The sequence below is a fragment of the Chrysochloris asiatica genome, unplaced genomic scaffold (assembly GCF_000296735.1).
Source record: "Chrysochloris asiatica unplaced genomic scaffold, ChrAsi1.0 scaffold00306, whole genome shotgun sequence".
In the NCBI taxonomy this organism is placed as follows: Eukaryota; Metazoa; Chordata; class Mammalia; order Afrosoricida; family Chrysochloridae; genus Chrysochloris; species Chrysochloris asiatica.
The window spans coordinates 863,075-882,907 of NW_006408824.1; the positions used below are offsets into that span (position 1 = coordinate 863,075).

Consider the following 19,833-nt stretch of genomic DNA (forward strand, 5'->3'; position numbering starts at 1 on the left):
CATTTTCCCAACACCATTTATTGAATAGTGTGTTCTTCCCCTGTCAAATGGACTATCACCTTTGTTAAGCTTCATTTGACCATAATATGTAGGTTTATTTCTGGACTCTCAGTTCTATTCTGTATGTCTCTTGTTACTCCAGTAGCAGGCAGGTGTTTGTTTTTTAAAGTTTTTATTGTGAATTGAGTGATTAGTTTACATGGGGGAACACCAGTTTTACACTCATTGTTTCATTGCAATGATTGCAATATTCTCTGTGTATTATCATTCAACAGTATTTCCTTCTATTCCCTCTGTTTTGTTTTTTAGGGGGTATGTACACAAAATCATTCAGGAATATATAATCATTTAAACAACCAAAGGACACATTCTGCAAGCCTGCCCCCTGGCTACCAGCACCTGGCTGCCAGCTCACAACCTTTCACTGTGGCACTCTGGGACTCATGATGCAAGCTTAGTGTGCTCATTTGGGACAGTTGCTTCACCTCATCACTTTGTCTTTCTTTCCTGTTGCTTTCAGACCAAGAGCAGTGATGACCTCTTAGCTGGAATGGCCGGAGGGGCAACAGTGACAAACGGCGTGAAAGGGAAGAAGAGCACCTGTCCGTCCTCAGTAGCATCAGTGCCCACCCCGGCCATGAGCACCGCAGAGAACAAAGCCAAGACCAGCTCAGGTACCAGTGCAGGTGGCCCAGCCTCCAAATGCCTCTGTGCTTGACTAGGCGTAGTGCACCATCTGATTCTAGAAAACCTCAGGGCTTGCACCTCTGTTCTTGTCACCAGCTCTGAAAGTTCTCAACTCATGGCTAGTCTTTAATAGGAAGAAAATTCTATATTTTAATCCATTACTCTCTTTTTATCTTTGGAAGATAGGATTATTTTAAAAACATCATCACTATGCAGATTTTGATCTGACATATGATCCGAAGGGATATCATACTTGGTAAAGTAGATGGCCTGCAAAAAAGAGGAAAACCCTTAACAAGATGGATTGTCATAGTGATGCCACAGTGGTCCCAGTAGTGTTTCATTCTAGTGTACGTAGGATTACTATGGGTCAGAACTTAACAACAGCAACAATAATTCCTTAAATTGTAAATTATTCAAGTAGTATTTGGTTTTCCAGTGGTCTGGTAACTGTTATTGCTTGTTTGACTCCAGATCCACATGATGTCCATGTATATACTCAGTTGGCATGTCTCCTTAGTCTTCTGTTTAAATCCGTGAGCACCCCCCCTCCCCCCTTTTTTTCCTTGCCATTTAATTTTTTGAAGAAACTGGCCCTCTGGCCTGTTGTCTCTCCATAATTAGACTCTGATGACCACATCCTTGTGTGTCCATCACCTTGGTCATCTGCCTCTCTGGACTGTAGATGGACTCTGGAACTGGAGATTGACCAGGCACAGGTCTCCTCACCCTTTTTTTTTTTTTTAAAGTTTTTATTGTGAATTACATAATAGTTTACATGGGAAAACACCAGTTTTACATTCATCCTATCATACTTCGTTTCATTGCAATGATTACAATCCCCTCCATGCATCATCGAACAACCAAAGGGTATATCCCGCAAGTCTGCCCCCTGGCTGTCAGCACATAGCCCCTATCCCTCTCTGAGTCCAGAGTCCCCAGCTGCTCCATCTCTCCATGTCATTGTCTCTGCCTCCATTTTTGGTGTCACTACTTCTCTGGATGGGGTCCTGCACTGAGCTTTTCTCCCTTGATGGTTCCAGGGACCTCCACTCCTGGACTGCAAAGTCAGCCACTCTCCTCCTTTTGTTACAAAACATCTGCCTTTACATTTCTGACCCTCACAGTCAGTCCTGATAAAGATCATTCACTGTTGTACCACAGGAGTTCTATCCGCATCTCCTTTCATCAGCTCCATCCCAACAGATTGGAAACCACTCAGTGGAGATTCTACCTTCCCCTGCCCCCTTCTGGAACTAGGCTCCCTCTTGAAAGCTTGTAAGCCAGTCACTTTGTAGCACCCCCATTTTGTGTAGCCAAAATCTAAATTGTCCATCCCTGTCAACCTTGTGTACTGAGGGGGTGGGAATGATCCTTGCTGTAAAGATTAGTTCCCTCTTTTGAGCTGCTACACCCATAAGTATAGGTCAGGTTCATCAGATTGTAGTGGATTACACTTTTTTTTTCCCCTCTTTTTTCTTCTTCTAGTCGAGTTCTGGTCATCCAGCCATTGAAGTCAGGTCAAGTGGGTACTATCTGCCAGTATGGGTGTTCTCGTGCATCTCCCCTCACTTCATATCAGCTGGAAGCTTTGGTCTCTGCTCTAGTCCTCTGTGGCCATGTCACTGTCCCTGGGCCCAGGAGTCCCTGGGCCTTGCCATACTGCTGGCCAACCAGGTCTCAACTCAGGCACACAGGAGTCTATTGAACAAGGTCGGACCTGGCCCACAAGTTCATTGCTGTTTTTCCCCCACTTTTCCTTATCGGTGACCAATATGGTCACCAGCCAGATCACATGCCTGCCTGCTCATGTTTTCCCCTTGAGTCTTAGTCTTGGAAAGAGGTTTGCTCTGAGGGGACCCGAACCTTTGTTTTGGTGGCTCCTCCCTTACCCTTCTTTATCTTTCATTCTTCAGCACTCCTTCCTGGGGCCTGGGGTGGCCTTCTATCCACAGGGATGTTGTTTCTGGTGTCTATCTTTCTGTGGTGCTAGCAGCTTTTGGTGTATTCAAATTCTTTCTTCATTTATCAGTAGTTTTAGATTTGATGGCATTGAAGTGTAGTGATTACGAATCAGGTTGCTAGCCTCAGGGTCAGCAGTTCGAAACTACCAGCTGTTCCATGGGGGAAAGATGAGGCTTTCTGCTCTCCCGTAAAGATTTATAGTCTCAGAAGCCCTGTATAGAGTAGCTATGAGTCAGAACCGACTCCACGGCACATAACCACCACCACCATAGTCTAAGGATTAATAATGTCATATTTATGTTCTTACACTTCTAGAAAAAACATTGGAACCGCCAATCAATGTGATATCATGTGTTTATAGTAAAGTGTTTCATGGTGAATCAAAATAAAAAATAGCAACCCCTCCTCCTTTGGCATCCTTTGGATGGTTGGCCTCCTGTGGTTGTAGTAGATGCCTTCCTAGCCCAGGTTTACCTAGTGTTCTCTCCTGCTTTGACTTCCTGCAAATTCTCCCTTTTGGGGTCAGGTCACTCCCCACTGATAATTATTACAGCAATGTGTTGTAATTAACAGGAGGGAGCATTTAAGCAGCCTGTGTTTTGCAGGCATTTTTTCATTTGATCCTCTCTACATAGCCCCAGGAGTCCTGGTGTGGCGCTGTGGGCTAATGTATCAGACTGCAGAGTTGTGTGAACTACAAGGTTGGTAGTTCAAGCTCACCAGCTGCTCCTTGGAAACCCTATACAGGGTCACTGTGGGTCAGAATCGACTCATCGGTACTTAACAACAATAACAACACAGCCCCATGAGGTGGAGACTCTTGCTGTCCTCATTCTAGAAATAATAAAGCCAAGCGTAGGAAGCGGAAATGTCTTGCCCAAACCCTGTATTAATTTGCTCATTAAGTGTGAGTGAGCGTCATAAAGTTTGTGAAAAACTTCAATTATCTTTTTTTTCTTTCTTTCAACTTTTTATTGTGAATTGAATATAGGTTCACAGAGCAGATCATCAGTTTTACATTCAGCAAATCATATACTTTGCTTCATAACTTGGTTGCAATCTCTTCCATGTGCCAACAGTTAACAATATTTACCTCTCTTCACTTTTTCTATTGCTTCAATTGTCTTTTAACTCTTGTTTTTTCCCACAAAACTTTTAATGCTCCCTCATATTTATTGTGTCAGGCCACAAAGCTGGTGGAGCAGGGACCGAGCCTTAGCTTTTGTTCTCCAAAACCAAGTTACCACCCATTCCACACTGGTGTGGAAGAAAGAAATGACATGCTCCTTTGCCATCTGTGTCCTGTTTTCTTGTTCCTAGCTCTTAGACTTGTATAGGCAAAGGTGTTATGTGTTAGCACATGTGGCTTCCTGCTGGTTGAGGCCACTGACCTCACTCACTACTGGATTCAGTAGCCCCCTTCCCCCATCCCATCTTTAGTTCTTTATTTCCCAGCTCCCCCTGGACATACATCCAGTGTTTGATTTCAATGGACCTGTTTTCAGCTTCTCAGATATCTATCCAGTCATTCACGAATCATCCCAGAAGGAAACTTCTTTGTGTCTGTCTCTTCCTCTTTCTGGTTCCCCCACTTCTTCTGTGTTGTGGGAGATTACTGGCCCCTTCCCTCTTGGGCACTTTCTGACATGCGTAGGAAGGTTTTTAGTTTTAGAGAAGATGATACCATTTAGAGAACAGAAATATTGTTGAGGGAAGACTTTGTTCCACCCTTCTCTTCTGATAAGGAACCCTGATGGCACAGTGGGTTAGTATCAGGCTGCCAGCACTAGGTCAGTGGTTCAAACCCACTAGCTGCTTCATAGGAAAAGAATGAGGCTGCCTGCTCTTGTAAAGATTTGCAGCTTGGAAACCTTATGGGACAGTTGTACTCTCTTCTGTAGGGTTGTTGTGACTCAGGATTGACTTGATGGCAATAGGTCTCCTCTGTTGGCCTCCAGTTTCTGTTGTCTCTCATCATGTGACTTCTCCCTATGCTGCTGATAACAAATGTCTTCTTCCCCTTCCTGCCCTCTGGTCTGTGGGCCAGTCTGCCCCCTCCTCTCCATCTGCGCCACAGGACAGAATCCTGTGCCTCTTCAGCTCAGGGGCCTTTCCTGCTGTGCTAGCAGCCATTGAGTCCCGCCGCCCAACACCCAGGGCCCTTGAGCACATTTCCCTGCAGCTTCTGGCAGCTGAGCAGCCTGCTTTTTCCCTGGTGTGTGCCACTCTCACTTTTACCACCTTGCCCTATTTGGTGCCCACCTGTAATTCCTGCCTTGTCCTCTGCACCAGATGCTGTCCAAATCAGGGGCTGTCCTGTCAAGACAGCGATCACATGCTGTCGTCCTTCTAGCAGTAGGCTCTTCAGCAACACACACTGAGTAAATCTAAAGCTGAGTGTGTTTTTTGTTTTGTTTTTTTTTCTAAATAGACAATATTCTAGTGATTTCATAAATGTTTATGGGTGTTTAAACTCCTTCCTATTCTTTTCTTATTAAATAAATGATTGTGTGAATTATAAGTTTAACATTTTATAAAGTTATAATATGCTTTTTGCAACCAATTTGATTCTTGCATCATTGTTATTTAACATATGAAGACAATAGAACGGAGTTGCAGACTACGTATGACTCTTGACTCAGAGAGTCATTACCTATGGAATACTGGCAGATTGTTAGCATTTGTGTGTCCCTGTTTTTGTTTTTGTTTTGTTTATTGGTTTTCTGTGAAGGTTTACACAGCAGTTTAAGTTCCCATTCAACAATTTCTGTACACATTTTCCAGTAACATGGGTTACATTCATCACAGTGCATGAACATTGTCATTTCCATTCTGGTTGTTCCGTTCCCGTTGATCTAGTTTTATGACCTGATCATTTGGTGTCACATAGATCATGTTTTGTGAAAGCACAGTGCTCATAGGTGATAGTCTTTATTTTGTGACCCAGCCTGTTGTTAAGCTGTAAGGTAACCAACCTCCAGAGTTAGTTTGGGGAGTTCACTAGTCTCAGCCAATCCAGTAGGTCTTATCTTTTGAACAAGGAATTTGAGGTTCAGTTCCAGATTTTTCTCTTATTGAGGATCTATCTTTTGTAGCCGTGATCAGAGCAGGCTGTAGTGGTAGCTGGTCACTGTCTTGTTCTCAGAGTAGATGAGGCTGTGGCTTATGTGGGCGATTAGTTCTGTAGACTCCTTTTCTTCTTTGAGTGTTTGGTTTCTTTCTTTGTCCTTTGATTCAGATGAGTAGAGACTAATGGTCATATCTTAGATGGCTGCTCACAGTCTTGTAAGGCTCCAAACACTAACTGCCAAACTAGGATGTAGAGTTTAACTATGAACTTTATTATGTTAATTGATTGAGACTCTGTTCCTAATATTTCAGACCCAGAAATCCAACACCACAAGGTAGTTGGTTGGTTCTAAAACTTATCTGTAACCGTGTCTCCTATGTACTTTTATGTATATGAGCATGTGTACCTACAGTAGATGCGTATACATGTGTCTACACACGTGGTATGGCACTGTAGGATGAGCACTGGACTGTTAACCACAAGGTTGGCAGTTCTGACCCACCAGCTGCTTTTGGAAACCCTGCACAGGGTTGCTCTGAGTTGGAACATACTTGACAACACTTAACATGTATATGGTGGTGGTGGTGGTTGTGTGCCACTGAGTTGATTCCAACTCATAGTGACCCTGTATAGAGTTTCCGAGGCTGTAAATCTTTATAGGAGCAAAAAGCCTCATCTTTCTTCCACAGAGCAGGTGGTAGATTCAAACTGCTGACCTTGTAGTTAGCAATCCAGCTCGTAATCCACTATGTTACATGTACTCATTTATTACCTATATACATGTATTTATACGAGAGGGCTGAAAGAAAAGTTCATGAAATAATGGAATTAAAAGATAATTGAATTTTCCCACAAGCTTTTTGAAGCCTCTTGGAATATATTAGTCACACTTTACTGATCCACTCATCTGTTAATGGACACTTACATTGTTTCCATCTTGTCACTATTGTGAATAGTGTTGCAGTGACATGTTGTTAGGTGCTGTCTGGTCCCGCACCATCCTCACATCATTGCTATTTCTGAGTCCACTGTTGCAGCCACTGTGTCCATCCATCTCATTGGAGGTCTTACGTTTTTCTCCTGACCCTCCACTTTACCAAACTTGATGTTCTTCTTTAGGGACTTGATGTCCAAAGTATATGAGACGAAGTCTTGCAATCCTCACTTCTAGGGGCATTCTAGCAGTTACTTCTTCCAAGACAGATTTGTTTGTTTGTCTTGCGGTCCATGGTACAGTCAGTATTATTTGCCAACACCATAATTCAAATGCATCAATTCTTCTCCAGTCTTCCCTATTTATTGTCCAGCTTTCACATGCATATGAGGCCTTAGAAAATGCCATGACTTAGGTCAGGTGCACTTGAGTCCTAGCAGTAAAATCTTTTATCTTCAACATTTAAAAGAGTTTGTCAGATACAAAACATTGTTTGATTTTTTTTGTTTTTGCTTTTTTAAGGTTTTTATTGTGAAGTGAGTAAAAGTTTACAGGGTAGATCATCAGTTTTACATTCAACAAATTATACACCTTGTTTCATTACAATGATTTTAACCCTCCATGTGCCATCAGTTACCAATGTTTCTCTCCATTCACTTTAGCTTTTTTTTTTTTTTTTAACACTCAGGCATATAAAATAATTTACAGCTCCAAAGGGTACATTCTGCAAGTATGCCTCCTGGCTGCCATCTCTTAGTCCCTCATTTCCCATGAATCTAGAGTTCTCAGCTGTTCCCTCTCTCTGCTTGATTTTTGGACTATTGCTTTTTTGAATGTTGATCAGAGTAGAATGAAATCCTTGGCAGCTTCTATCCTTTCTCCATGTATTATGATGTTGTCTGTTAGTCCAGTTTTGAGGGGTTTTCCCTTTACTTTTAATTATAATCTGTGTTGAAGACTGTTTTCTTTGATCTTTATCAGTAGTTGCTTCAAGTCCTCTTTGCTTTCAGTATGCAAGATTGTGTCATATGCATGTCACAGGTTGTTAATGAATCTTTCTCCAACCCTGATGCCACAGTCTTCATATAGTCCAGCTTCTAAGATTATTTGCTCAGAGTACAGATTGAGTAAGTATAAGTATGGTGACACATACAGTTCCTGATTTTATCACTTTGTATTCCCTTGTTCTGTTCCAATGACTGCTTCTTGGTCTATATTCAGATTCTACGTAATTAAACATTCTGGAATTCTCCCTTTTTGGGGGGTGGGTGCGTTAAGGGGTTAGGGTTGAGGTTATGACTAGGCCTAGGACTTTGTTTATTGTTACGTCTATGATTAGGACTAGGGTTAGTGTTAAAGGAAAGGGTTGGGCTAGGGCTAGGAATAAGACTTGGTCTAGTTTTTAGGGTGACAGGTTTATTTTTATTTATTTTCTTGAAATCTGTTATGTTTTTTCCCTCATTAGGGAGTTCTGTAATTTCATTATTCTCTCTTGTTTAGTTTATGATTTGTTATTGTGACTTTGTCTCTGGTTCTCTGTTTTCAGTCTTACAGGTCTGTTTTACTTTGCATACTTCTACATCTGGGTTAAGTTTTGGTGATGTTGCCATGCATGTTAGTCTCAGATTGTTGTAAGGTTGGTCCAGTTTTTACAAATTCTTTTAAATTCTGTTTGTCTGAAAATGTCCTTACTTCACTGTCATATTTGATGGACAGTTTTGCTGGCAATTTTTTTCTTTCCAAGTTTTATATATGTCATTTCATTGTCATCTTGCCTGCATGATTCCTGCTGGGAAATCAGTCTTACTATTAGTTCTCCTTTGTAGGTAACTTTTTCTTATTTACTGGATTCTTTCCTTGTCTTTGTGGTTTTGCTAAGTTTGATTATAATGTGTCTTGTGTTTTTCTTTTGGGGTTTGTCCTGTTTGGCGTTCATTTAAGTTCCTGAATAGCTATGTTCTCGTCGTTCATGATGATAGGGAAGTTTTCTTCCAACAATTCTTGGGCAGTATTCTATATGGTTTTTTTGGTCTCTTCCTGGTTTGGAATTCCTATCACATGTAAGTTATTCTTCTTGATAGTATTCCACATAAATCTTAGACTTTCTTTGGATTTTTTTGTGGTTGTTCCTTTAGTAAAGGCGTCTGGCCCTGCCAAGGCAACCAGTTTCAGCTATCACATTAGGGTTGAGTTAATGAAATGCTTGACTAAATAAAGCAGGCAGTTTTTAAGTTGATAATTTTGTATTACCTGTGAGCGATAGTATAAATTTTGGCAGAAAAAAGTGACCCACCCCTGCTTTAGCAGATGAATATGTAGAGATTTTTCTTTAAGCTCAGTAATTCTGCCTTCCTTTGATTCATGATTTTTTGTCCTTTTAATGTATTATCTAGGAACACTGGTAGTGTAGTGGTTACGAATTGGGCTGTGAACTGCAAGGTCAGCAGTTTGAAACTACCAGCTGTTCCGTGGGAGAAAGCAGAGGTTTCCTGATCCCTTAAAGATTTACAGCCTCGGAAACCCTGTATAATGTCGCTCTGAGTTGGAACTGACTCCATGGCACATAACCACCACCACCAATGTATTATCTATTTATGAAGTCTTAGTTTTAATCTTCTGACTTTCTAATTGTTTTTGTATGGTTCCCATTTTTTTCAATTATTTTGTCAGTTTGTTTCCTGAAAATTTCCAGATTTTTGTCTATGTTTTTCTTGATTTCATCGTAGTTTTCTTGATCTTTCTCACAAATTGTTGAAATTATCTAATTAACATTCTTTTGAATTCCCTTATCAGGTAGTTCCGATACCATATCTGGTGTTCTATTTTCTGGCTGTATTTTGGTCACTTATTTGATGTGCTATGCCTTATTTCTTTGTATAAGCTGAAATTGTCTCTTTTTTCCAAGACATTATGGTGTCGTATTTATATTTAGTTGATAATTGTATATTAGTATATTCTCAGGCACACACCACCTGTCTCCTGGTGCATGTGATGGTAGAGAGTGGATGTATGATTGCAGTTAGTTAGTTAGATCGCAGTTAGTTGTTCCTGGTTTGTGTAGCTTAGTTCAGATTGGGTTCACATACCTCCAGAAGCAGGGGTACTATGCTAGGCACCCAACCCCAGGCAGTGCAGAGGCTACCCATGAGGGGGTGTCACTAGTCCCTGGTGAGGATAGGAACTAGCCTAGCCCCTGGATAGTTGCATCCCCTTGCTGCTAACCTCCAGCCTTGTCTTATTGCCTACAAGCTGCTATATGGACATTCTGTACCATACCAGCCCATATTCTGCCAGTGTTTATTTTCTCTCAGTGCTCCTGTTCAACCTGCTCTTCCAGTTGGCACTCAGTCCACATCTGTGTCCTTTCCTCTGATGCTCAGGGTTCTAGGACCACCATCTGTAGCTGTGTCAGTTGGTCTCCCGTGTCTTTTTTGCAGAGTCAGCTCATTGTTTCCACTTACTCCACCATCTAGCCTCCAACTCCCACCATCTGTTTCTACAGTGAGTTTGTCACCTGCTGGTGGATCCTTCAAGTCATTTTCTTTTAGCTTCCTCTGGGAAAACATGCCTCTGGCTGCCTGTTAAAGCCATGCATTAGGATTTGAGTTCCAGTGTATAACTTCCTTTTGTTTTTAGTTATTGTGAGGTGATGTCAAGTTAGTTCTAACTCATAGGGACCCTATACAAAACAGAAGAAAACAGTGCCCAGTCCTGCGCCATTCTCACCATCATTGCTGTGTTCGAGTCCATTGGTGCAGTCACTGTAGCAGTCCATCTTGTGGAGGGTGTTCTTTTTAGCTGACCCTCTCCCTTACCAAGTAGGATGTCCTCTAGAGATTGGTCTTTCCTCACTGTAGCATCTCTATTGAAATATGACTTACATCCCATAAAATTCACCCTTTTCATATGTGCAGTACAGTGTTTAACTTTCTTCCTTAATAATTAGAAGTTAAACACTCTTCTGTTTTTGAGGAAACATGTATTTTTTTATATGTAAATACCTAATTTTATTAAAAAAATAGTGTTTTAGGTGAGCATTTACACAACAAAGTAAGTTCCCTTTTAACAACTTTTATGCAGATTGTTTCATGTTTTATTATTTCCTTTCTGTTTGTTTGGTTTTCGTTAATTCACCTTCCCTGCCCCTCCTTAACTCATCTTTGCTCTAAAAGACAAGTTGATCAGTTGGTCCCAGATAGTTGAGTATTTAGAGAAGCACTTTATTTGTGGGTGATAATGTGTATTTTATAAGCCAGTCTATGTGAATAAAAAGAGTGACCAATGGGAGTGGCTTCAGTTCCAAGTTCAATGGGTACTTTAGGGCAGTAGTCCTGGGGGTTTCTCTAGTCTCTATTGGTCCAGGAAGTCTGGCCTTTTTTAGGAACTTGAGTTTAGTTCTACATTTTTCGTCCATTCTATCTGTGACCTTTTGTTATGTCCCTGGTCAGAAGAGTTGGAAGTGGTAGCCAGGCACCATCTCATTCTTCTGATCTCAGGTTAGATGAGGTCATGGTTCTTGTGGTCTCTAATGCCCCTGTAGACTAGTTAGTTTCTTCTTTGAATCTTTGCTTTCCTTCTCTTTTGTTCCATACACGTCAAGACCAATAGTGCTATCTTACTATAATTTTTAATTGTTTATTGTGAGTTGGGTGAAAGTTTACAGAGCAAATCAGTTTTCATTCAATGATTCATACACATTTTGTTTCATGCCATTGACTAGCATCCCCACAATATAACAGCAATCATCCCACTTCTTTCCCATATGGAAACCAAATTTTAAAATATCCAGACTGTGCTATAAGATTAACAGTGGTCCAAACCAGTGTGTAGATTCCCTAGCTTTTATCTCATTAGGGGCATATACTATGTAGCCTTTTCTTGTTAATAATTTGACCTGAAATTCTTTACTTTAAACTTGTAGGCACAAGTTCTTCAGCCAAGCGGAGTACTTCCACAGGTAATAAAGAATCCAGTTCTACTAGAGAAAGATTGCGTGAACGTACCCGGGTAAGCCAGAACAAAAAGCTACCTTCTGCAGGTCAGGGCGCTAATGATGTGACACTGGCCAAGCGTCCCCGCAGCCGCACCACCACAGAGTGTGATGTGCGTATGAGCAAGTCCAAGTCGGACAATCAGATCAGTGACAAAGCTGCCTTGGAAGCCAAAGTGAAAGACCTCCTCACGCTGGCCAAAACCAAAGACGTGGAGATTTTACACCTGAGGAATGAGCTCCGTGACATGCGTGCTCAGCTGGGCATTAGTGAGGACCCTCCTGAGGGGGATGAGAAGTCCGAGGAGAAGGAAACCGTTGCTGTTCACCAACCAACTGATGTTGAGTCCACTCTGTTGCAGTTGCAAGAGCAGAACACTGCCATCCGTGAGGAACTCAACCAACTGAAAAATGAAAACAGAATGTTAAAGGACAGATTGAATGCGCTGGGCTTTTCCTTGGAGCAGAGGTTGGACAATTCTGAGAAACTGTTTGGCTACCAGTCCTTGAGCCCAGAAATCACCCCCGGCAACCAGAGCGATGGAGGAGGCACCCTGACTTCTTCTGTGGAGGGCTCGGCCCCTGGCTCTGTGGAGGACCTTCTGAGTCAGGATGAGAACACACTCATGGACCACCAGCATAGCAACTCGATGGACAACCTGGACAGTGAGTGCAGTGAGGTCTACCAGCCCCTCACGTCGAGCGACGATGCTCTTGATGCACCTTCCTCCTCTGAGTCTGAGGGCATGCCGAGCATAGCACGCTCGAGGAAGGGGAGCAGCGGCAATGCTAGTGAAGTCTCTGTTGCTTGCTTAACAGAACGGATACACCAGATGGAAGAGAACCAACACAGTACAAGCGAGGAGCTCCAGGCCACCCTGCAGGAGCTGGCTGACCTACAGCAAATCACCCAGGAACTCAACAGTGAGAACGAAAGGCTCGGCGAGGAGAAGGTTATCCTCATGGAATCACTGTGTCAGCAGAGTGACAAACTGGAGCACTTTGGTCGCCAGATTGAATACTTCCGCTCCCTCCTTGATGAGCATCACATTTCGTACGTTATAGATGAAGATGTGAAAAGTGGGCGCTACATGGAACTCGAGCAGCGCTACATGGACCTCGCTGAGAATGCCCGCTTTGAACGAGAGCAGCTTCTTGGGGTCCAGCAACATCTTAGCAATACTCTGAAGATGGCAGAGCAAGACAACAAGGAAGCTCAAGAAATGATAGGGGCACTCAAAGAACGCAACCACCACATGGAACGCATAGTTGAATCTGAGCAGAAGGGGAGGGCTGCCTTGGCTGCCACTTTGGAGGAGCACAAGGCCACTGTGGCCAGTGACCAAATTGAGATGAATCGCCTTAAGGCCCAGCTAGAGAATGAAAAGCAGAAGGTGGCCGAGCTGTACTCCATTCACAATTCTGGGGACAAGTCTGACATCCAGGACCTTCTGGAGAGTGTCCGACTGGACAAGGAGAAAGCAGAGGCCTTGGCCAGCACCCTGCAAGAAGACCTGGCTCACACACGCAATGAGGCCAATCGGCTGCAAGACACCATTGCTAAGGTATGGCTTAAATAGATGCAACATCCTGGGCCAACATCTCCCGGCAGAATATGTCACACTTTCCGAGAGCCAGGACCACATGTCTGCTGTGCTGTTAGCATTTTTTTTTTTTTTTAAAACCAGCTGGAGTGTGGTTTTCTTTCATTGGGATAGAGTTGTTGTTGTTGTTGTTAAGTGTCATTGAGTCAGTTCCAACCCACAGCGACCCTGTACAGGGTTTCTGAGGCTGTAAATCTTTACAGGAGCAGAAAGCCTCATCTTTCTCCTGCAGAGCAGCTGGTATAGAGTAAAACACATTTATTACTTTGCCCTTGGTGGTTATGTATGCATTTGTATAAGTTATCCAGTGGTTTGTGTACCTCCATACCTTGAGTGGAGAATGATGGGGGCATTCTACCATGGGATCGAAAAATGGTTTCTGATAAACCCCCCAAAATAATAGTAACATTCACCAGCATTTCATTTTTGTTTCCTGGCCTGTGAGAGGTTGAGCTGAGAGTTCCTGCAAACACTAGAGTTTGTCCCTAATTCTGTGTATCCCCCCACTACATTGTGTCATGCAGTTTTACATTCTCATCTGTAGTGTACATATATATGATATAAGTTTCTGACCTAAGAAAGGCATCCGGTATATAGGGTCATGGTGATTTTAAATTGAGTTCCATCATGAGTTAAACATCTCTCTACATGTTTGGCATATACAGGCTCTTGTTTGGCAGGATTCTTAATGGGGCTGTGTGTTTCACACACAGCATACCAGTGAGGACTTGGAGCTTTATCCCAGGGCTGTGGGTACACCAGTCATGGCACTGCACTGCATGGCTTCTGAGTTCAGGTGTATCTGCAGGATTTAGCCTAATTCCTCTCTGTTACATTTTACTGATATTCTCATACAGCAATTTTTTAAAGTAAGTCATTTTCATATATTTTTGACTAAATGGGGAATAATTGAGACTTAAATTTTTGTAGTGACTGCTTTCAGAGATACAATTTAGGAGATGTGCTTTCCTTGTGGGGCATATATGTGTGTAGGACCCCTGGTGCCACAGTGGTTTAAGCGTTAGGCTGCTAACTGCAAGGTCAGTTGTGTGAACTCTTGGGAGAAAAGATGAGGTTGTCTGCTGCCATAAAGATTTACAGTCTTAGACTTCTTAAGGGAGCCATTCTGCTCTGTCCTTAAGGTTGCTGTTAATCAGAATGTCCCGAAGGCAGTGGTGGTGGTTGTTGGTGTGTGAGAGAGAGTTCATGGGGGGAGAGGGGAGACTGTTATGATCTTATGCTTTCACAAAGGTAATATTTGAGAGCTTTTTGTTTTGTTGCTTTTGTTAGGTTTCCATCTCCAATTTGATGTTGAGACTGTCACAAATCAAACATAGTTTTGTAGGAGAGCAAATTAATTACTAACCTAAATGTATGCTTTAACCCCAAGCCCTGGAGAAGGGAAAATTTCCAGAATTTCCCCTTGAAGTAATCTAGTTAAGTTCAGTAGCATGTCAGTATGATTTCATTCAGTGATGTTATAGCAACAATTGATGCTTAAGCACACAAAGGGGCTTCAAAAGTTGGTGGAAAAAACCCATTATTTCTTAATTTCCTTTTCCCACAAGCGTTTTGAAGCCCTCTCATATCACATGGAGTTTGGTGCTAGTGAAAATGCGCTTTCTCGATCTGCAATAGTCAGCTCGTGTGTAGGAACTCACACTTAGCTTCAAGTTGAAACAGTGGGTAATTTGTTCAAGATCTAGAATTTTATCTTAGACTCACTTATATTTTTCTAAGTCTGCACTATCAATTTTATAAAGGTGGAAGATGAGTACCGAGCTTTCCAAGGAGAGGCTAAGAAACAAATGGAAGATCTGAACATGACATTGGAAAAATTACGATCAGATCTGGAAGAAAGGGAGACAGAGAGGAGTGACATGAAGGAAACCATCTTTGAACTTGAAGATGAAGTCGAACAGCACCGAGCTGTGAAGCTTCATGACAACCTCATTATTTCTGATCTGGAAAGTAAGTGATGGGAGAAATTTTGTCATTTTTGTCTTATCCTTTTCGTGTGTGGCAAGACCCATTGCCGTTGAGTGTACTCCATCCAGTTCAGTGACCCCATAGAACAGAGTAAAATTGCCCCATAGGGTTTCTGAGACTATAAATCGTACACGAACAGATTATCTGATATTTCTCCCATGGAACAGCTGGTGGGTTCAAACTACCAACCTTTCAGTTAGCAGCCCAACACAACCCTCTGTGCGTGCCATCAAGGCTCCTTTTACTGAGAACCAACCCAAACCAACAAATCTAATGCTGTTGAGCCAATTCCAACTCATAGCTACCCTATAGGACAAAGTAGAACGGCCCCCATAGGGTTTCTGAGACTGTCAGTCTTTTCGGAGCAGACAGCTTCATCTTTTTCCTGCAAAGCAGCTGGTGGGTTTGAACCACTCACCTTGCAGCTAGCAGACTGATGCTTAACCCACTGTACCCCCAACACTACTTTATAGGAAGATGTTTCAAAAAGTTGATGGAAAATGGAATGAAGACCCTGGAATTTTTCCACCAACTTTTTGAAGTCCCTTTATATGTGGAATTGTTTGCCCAAAATGTACAGGTTCCTGCTGGCAGTGCAGTAGCACAGCTGACTGGGAGAGGCATGCATGCAGTTGGTGCATCCACATCACAGGCTGGGGATGACCAGGTCCTGTTCCAAAGGAAAGCTCTGCCTCGTTAGGAAGACCAGTGACACGAACAGCCATTTGTTCTGGCTCCTGGCGCCAGCTGATGCGCATAGAGATGGTGCTGCTCCCCAACAAAACACAGGCTTCTGTTGGTTTGCACCTCTGTTTTCCTTTCCACCACATGGCTGTTTTGGTCTGGTGGGATTGAAATTTAGGATTTAGGTTTCTTTCTCTTTGTTTTTTAAATATTGTGTTTTTGGTTGAAATATACACAGCAAAACATTCTCCCTTTCAACAATTTCTGGACACATGAGGGGACTTGAAAATGTTTGTGGAAAAAACTGCATTATCTTTGAATTCCATTTTCCCACAAATTTATAGAAACCTCCTGGTGTGATATTCTGTGATGTTGGCTCCACTCTTTACATTGTGTCAATGTTGTCGTTATTTCTGTCCTAGTTGTTTCCCATTATTGCTGGTTCACTGCTCTCCCCCACACAAGACCCCCTCCCACCCTCAAGTTTCCAATCTATGCCTTAGAGGTGCCTGTTTGGTCTCAGTTTTTTTTTGTAATTTTTGGGCAAAACCATTTCACTTAAAGGTGACTTCAGGGGATAATTTTGCTTTAAAGTTTAGAGAGTATCTCATGACAATAGTCTCAGGAGTTCCTTCAGCTTCTGTGGGTCCAGTGTGTCTGGACTCTTATGATTTGAACTTCCATTCCACTTCAAAAAAAAAAAAAAAAAACAAACTTTTTATAAACCTTTTATTTTGTAATTACTTCAGATTTACAAAAACAGTTGCAAAAATAGCACAAAGAATTTGTATGTAGAAATGTTGGTGAGGCAGGATAATTTCATGGTCTGAAATTGTCTTCTCACACATGATTTATTAGTTGCAAGTGAGGACAAAGAAACAATCAGTAATTATGCAATGGAGAAACTGCGCCACCCTGTGAACGATCACATGAGGGGCAGAAAAACACAGGCAATAAGGCCACTGGGCCATAATCTGACTGACAATGCAGAGCCCCAGTGTAATCATAAGGAAACATCAGATGAAAAATGAGCTGTGTTCTAATAGGCATTTGGTTTGTGGGTGCATCTGAAAGGGTTTCAAAAACTTCATGGGCAAATTCTACTATCTTTTTTAAAAAAAGTTTTTATTGTGAATTGAGTGAAAGTTTACAGAGCAGATCATCAGTTTCACACTCAACAAATCATATACTTTATTTCATTAAAATGATTATAATCCCCTCCATCTACCATCAATTAACAGTATTTCTCTCTATTCATTTTAGCTCTTTTTTTTTTTTAAACATTCAGGCATATATAATAATTTACACCACCAAAGGGCACATTCTGCAAGTCTGCCTCCTGGCCACCAGCTCTCAGTTCCTCTCTTTCCATGAATCTAGAGTCCTCAGCTGCTCCCTCTCTCCATGTCCCCATCTCTGCCTCCATCTCTGGTGTCACTGCTTCTCTGGAGAGCGTCCTGCATTCCGCTCATGCTCTTCTCCCTTGATGGTCCTATGGTCCTCTGTTTCTGGACTTTAAGATTAACTTCTCCCCTATTTTTGTTACAAAACTTCTACCTTTACAGTTGTGATAGTTGCAATTAGTCATGATAACAGTTACTATTGAATCATAAGAATCTTGTCCCCATCTCTTTCAACCAGATCCATCTAGACAAGATGAAAACTATTCAGTGGGGATTCTTTCTTCCCCACACACTATTAAACTAAACTCCCCTTTGAAACCTTGTAAGCCAGTCACTTCATGCCTTTATCCCTTCTCCACTATCTTTTCATTCATATTTCCACAAACTTTTGGAAGCCCTCTTGTACTCTTTAAAAATGCCAATCTCCACCTTAGAAGGAGGCTAGAGATCCATGACAGTACCATGTAACATTGGTGTTGAGACAGGGCCCGGTAGTGTAGGGAGAAACAGCTCTAGTGGACATTATGTCAGAATTGGAAGATAGTGGGTTAGATCAAAGAATTGTGTCAGGATACATTTATGAAGCTGACCACAGTGCTGTGCTTATGAAAGAGAAAATCCTTGTTCTTGGGAACCGCTAATTACTGAGACATAAAAGGCCATGATAAATACCTTCCAACAGGTGAGAAGAAAAACTATGTGTACCTAGTTGGAGACAGAGATAAACTGTCATCATAGGCAAATCTGAGTGAAGGGCAGGTAAGGATTCCTTACTACTGTTTATAGAAATTTTTGTAAGTTTGAAATGATTTCCAAATAAAATGTTTAAAAATTATATATTCTTCATCCAGAGTCCCTCAAATGTGAACACATTTGAAGTTTTATAAAAGTTTTATTACCCTTCTATGTTGCCCAGGTGGGGATGGATGAGGAAGATACAGGTGATCTTTCCAATGCATTGGTTAAAACTTTGTGAACGTTTGATGGGTGTCCCTGCTCCTTTGAGCTCTCAGATATTGCTGTTCCTTGATGGAGCTGGGCCGATAGTCAAATGTATCCTTGAGCAAAAACCCGTGTGTTGAGGATGCAGAGAATGCACACACCACTTGTGGGAGCCTTTCCACATGTCTTGTGGCGATTCTCAGCCCTGGTGGGTTTTCCTCAGAGCTACGGGGTGCATCCTGAGACCTCGTTTCTCTTAGGCAAGCTTGGGGAAGGTGTTAAAGTTACACAGATGAACTTTCTCATGTAGACTTTAAGATAGACAACAAATGTGTAGTGTAAACTTCATATCTAGTTTGTATTTCATTGTCTTTGAATTGAGATTTAACTAACATCACTTCCTAATGTGATCAGTGGGTATCAATCCCTGGAGAAGGGCATCATGCTTGGTCAGCAAAAAACAGGCAGACCCATCACGAGGTGGACTGACAAAGTGGCTGTCACAGTGGGCTCAAACACAACATTGATGGTGAGGTTGGTGCAGGATTAGGGTCGCTGTGAGTTAGAACCAACTCGATGGTGCCTAACAACAACTGCAGCAAATATCAGAGGTTCTGAAGGGATTTTTTAGATTAATGTATATAATATATGCTCACTACGTTTTCCAGTTGGTGTTGGTAACACTAGGAAAACCTGGGGATCTGCTTCCAAAAACTTAACCACTGAAAACTCTTTGGAGCCTAGTTTTTGCTTCCACACACACAGGGTAGCTGGAATTGGTAATGACAGTCAAAGAGTTTGCTGTTTTGAATGTGGAAAGAGTGACACCTAGTGGCAGTGGGGCTGATTGTGGGGACAATGTTACAAGATCAGGATCCCTGGAAGTCTTAAAAAATAAAAACTGTATGAACATTACATGGATTTTAATTACAAAGTGGCTGAAAAAAAAAACCGTACTTTTTCAGTCTTGTAGCTACTCTCCCTATTTTTAGTTTTTAAGTCTTTTGTTGTGAATAGAGTGAAGGTTTACAGAGCAGATAGATCATCAATTTTACATTTAACAACTCATATCAGCTGTAATTGTTGTTAAGTACTGTCAAGTGGGTTCCGATTCAGAGACCCTTTATAGGGTTTCTGAGAAGTGGAAAGGATACTGTAGGTAAGATAACTGACAATGGCAGCTTGAAAGGTTAGATGAGGTTTAAGATGATATCTGTCTGTGGGATACTTTGGAAAAGGATAGTGAATGGCAGCACAGCCAGAAGAATGTCCATGTAGAAATTGTTGAAAACGGTGCCTTTTTTTTCACACACACGCACACGAAAAGAATGAATAGCATAGGTGTTACCCTAGATTTGACGATTGTTTACATCAACTGTCAACACTCACAGAAGCAGCAGTCAAGAAATCAAATGACGTATTGCATTAGGCAAATCTGCTGCTCAAGACATTTTTAAACTGTTGAAGAGCAAAGATTTCAGCCTGAGGACTAAGGTGCACCTGACCCAGGTCATGGTATTTTCAGTAACCTTATATGCATTCAAAAGCTGGACAGTGAATAAGAA

General features: G+C 41.9%; 1 protein-coding gene across 1 annotated transcript in view; it reads left to right on the forward strand.

Annotated features, from left to right (window-relative positions):
• Positions 1 to 19,833, forward strand: part of SPECC1L (sperm antigen with calponin homology and coiled-coil domains 1-like) — a 168,485-nt gene that overhangs the window by 33,721 nt on the left and 114,931 nt on the right. The window contains exons 2-4 of the mRNA XM_006874947.1: positions 521 to 674; positions 11,578 to 13,211; positions 15,014 to 15,221. Coding sequence (XP_006875009.1) covers positions 521 to 674; positions 11,578 to 13,211; positions 15,014 to 15,221 — 1,996 coding nt within the window. The remainder of the gene's footprint in view (positions 1 to 520; positions 675 to 11,577; positions 13,212 to 15,013; positions 15,222 to 19,833) is intronic.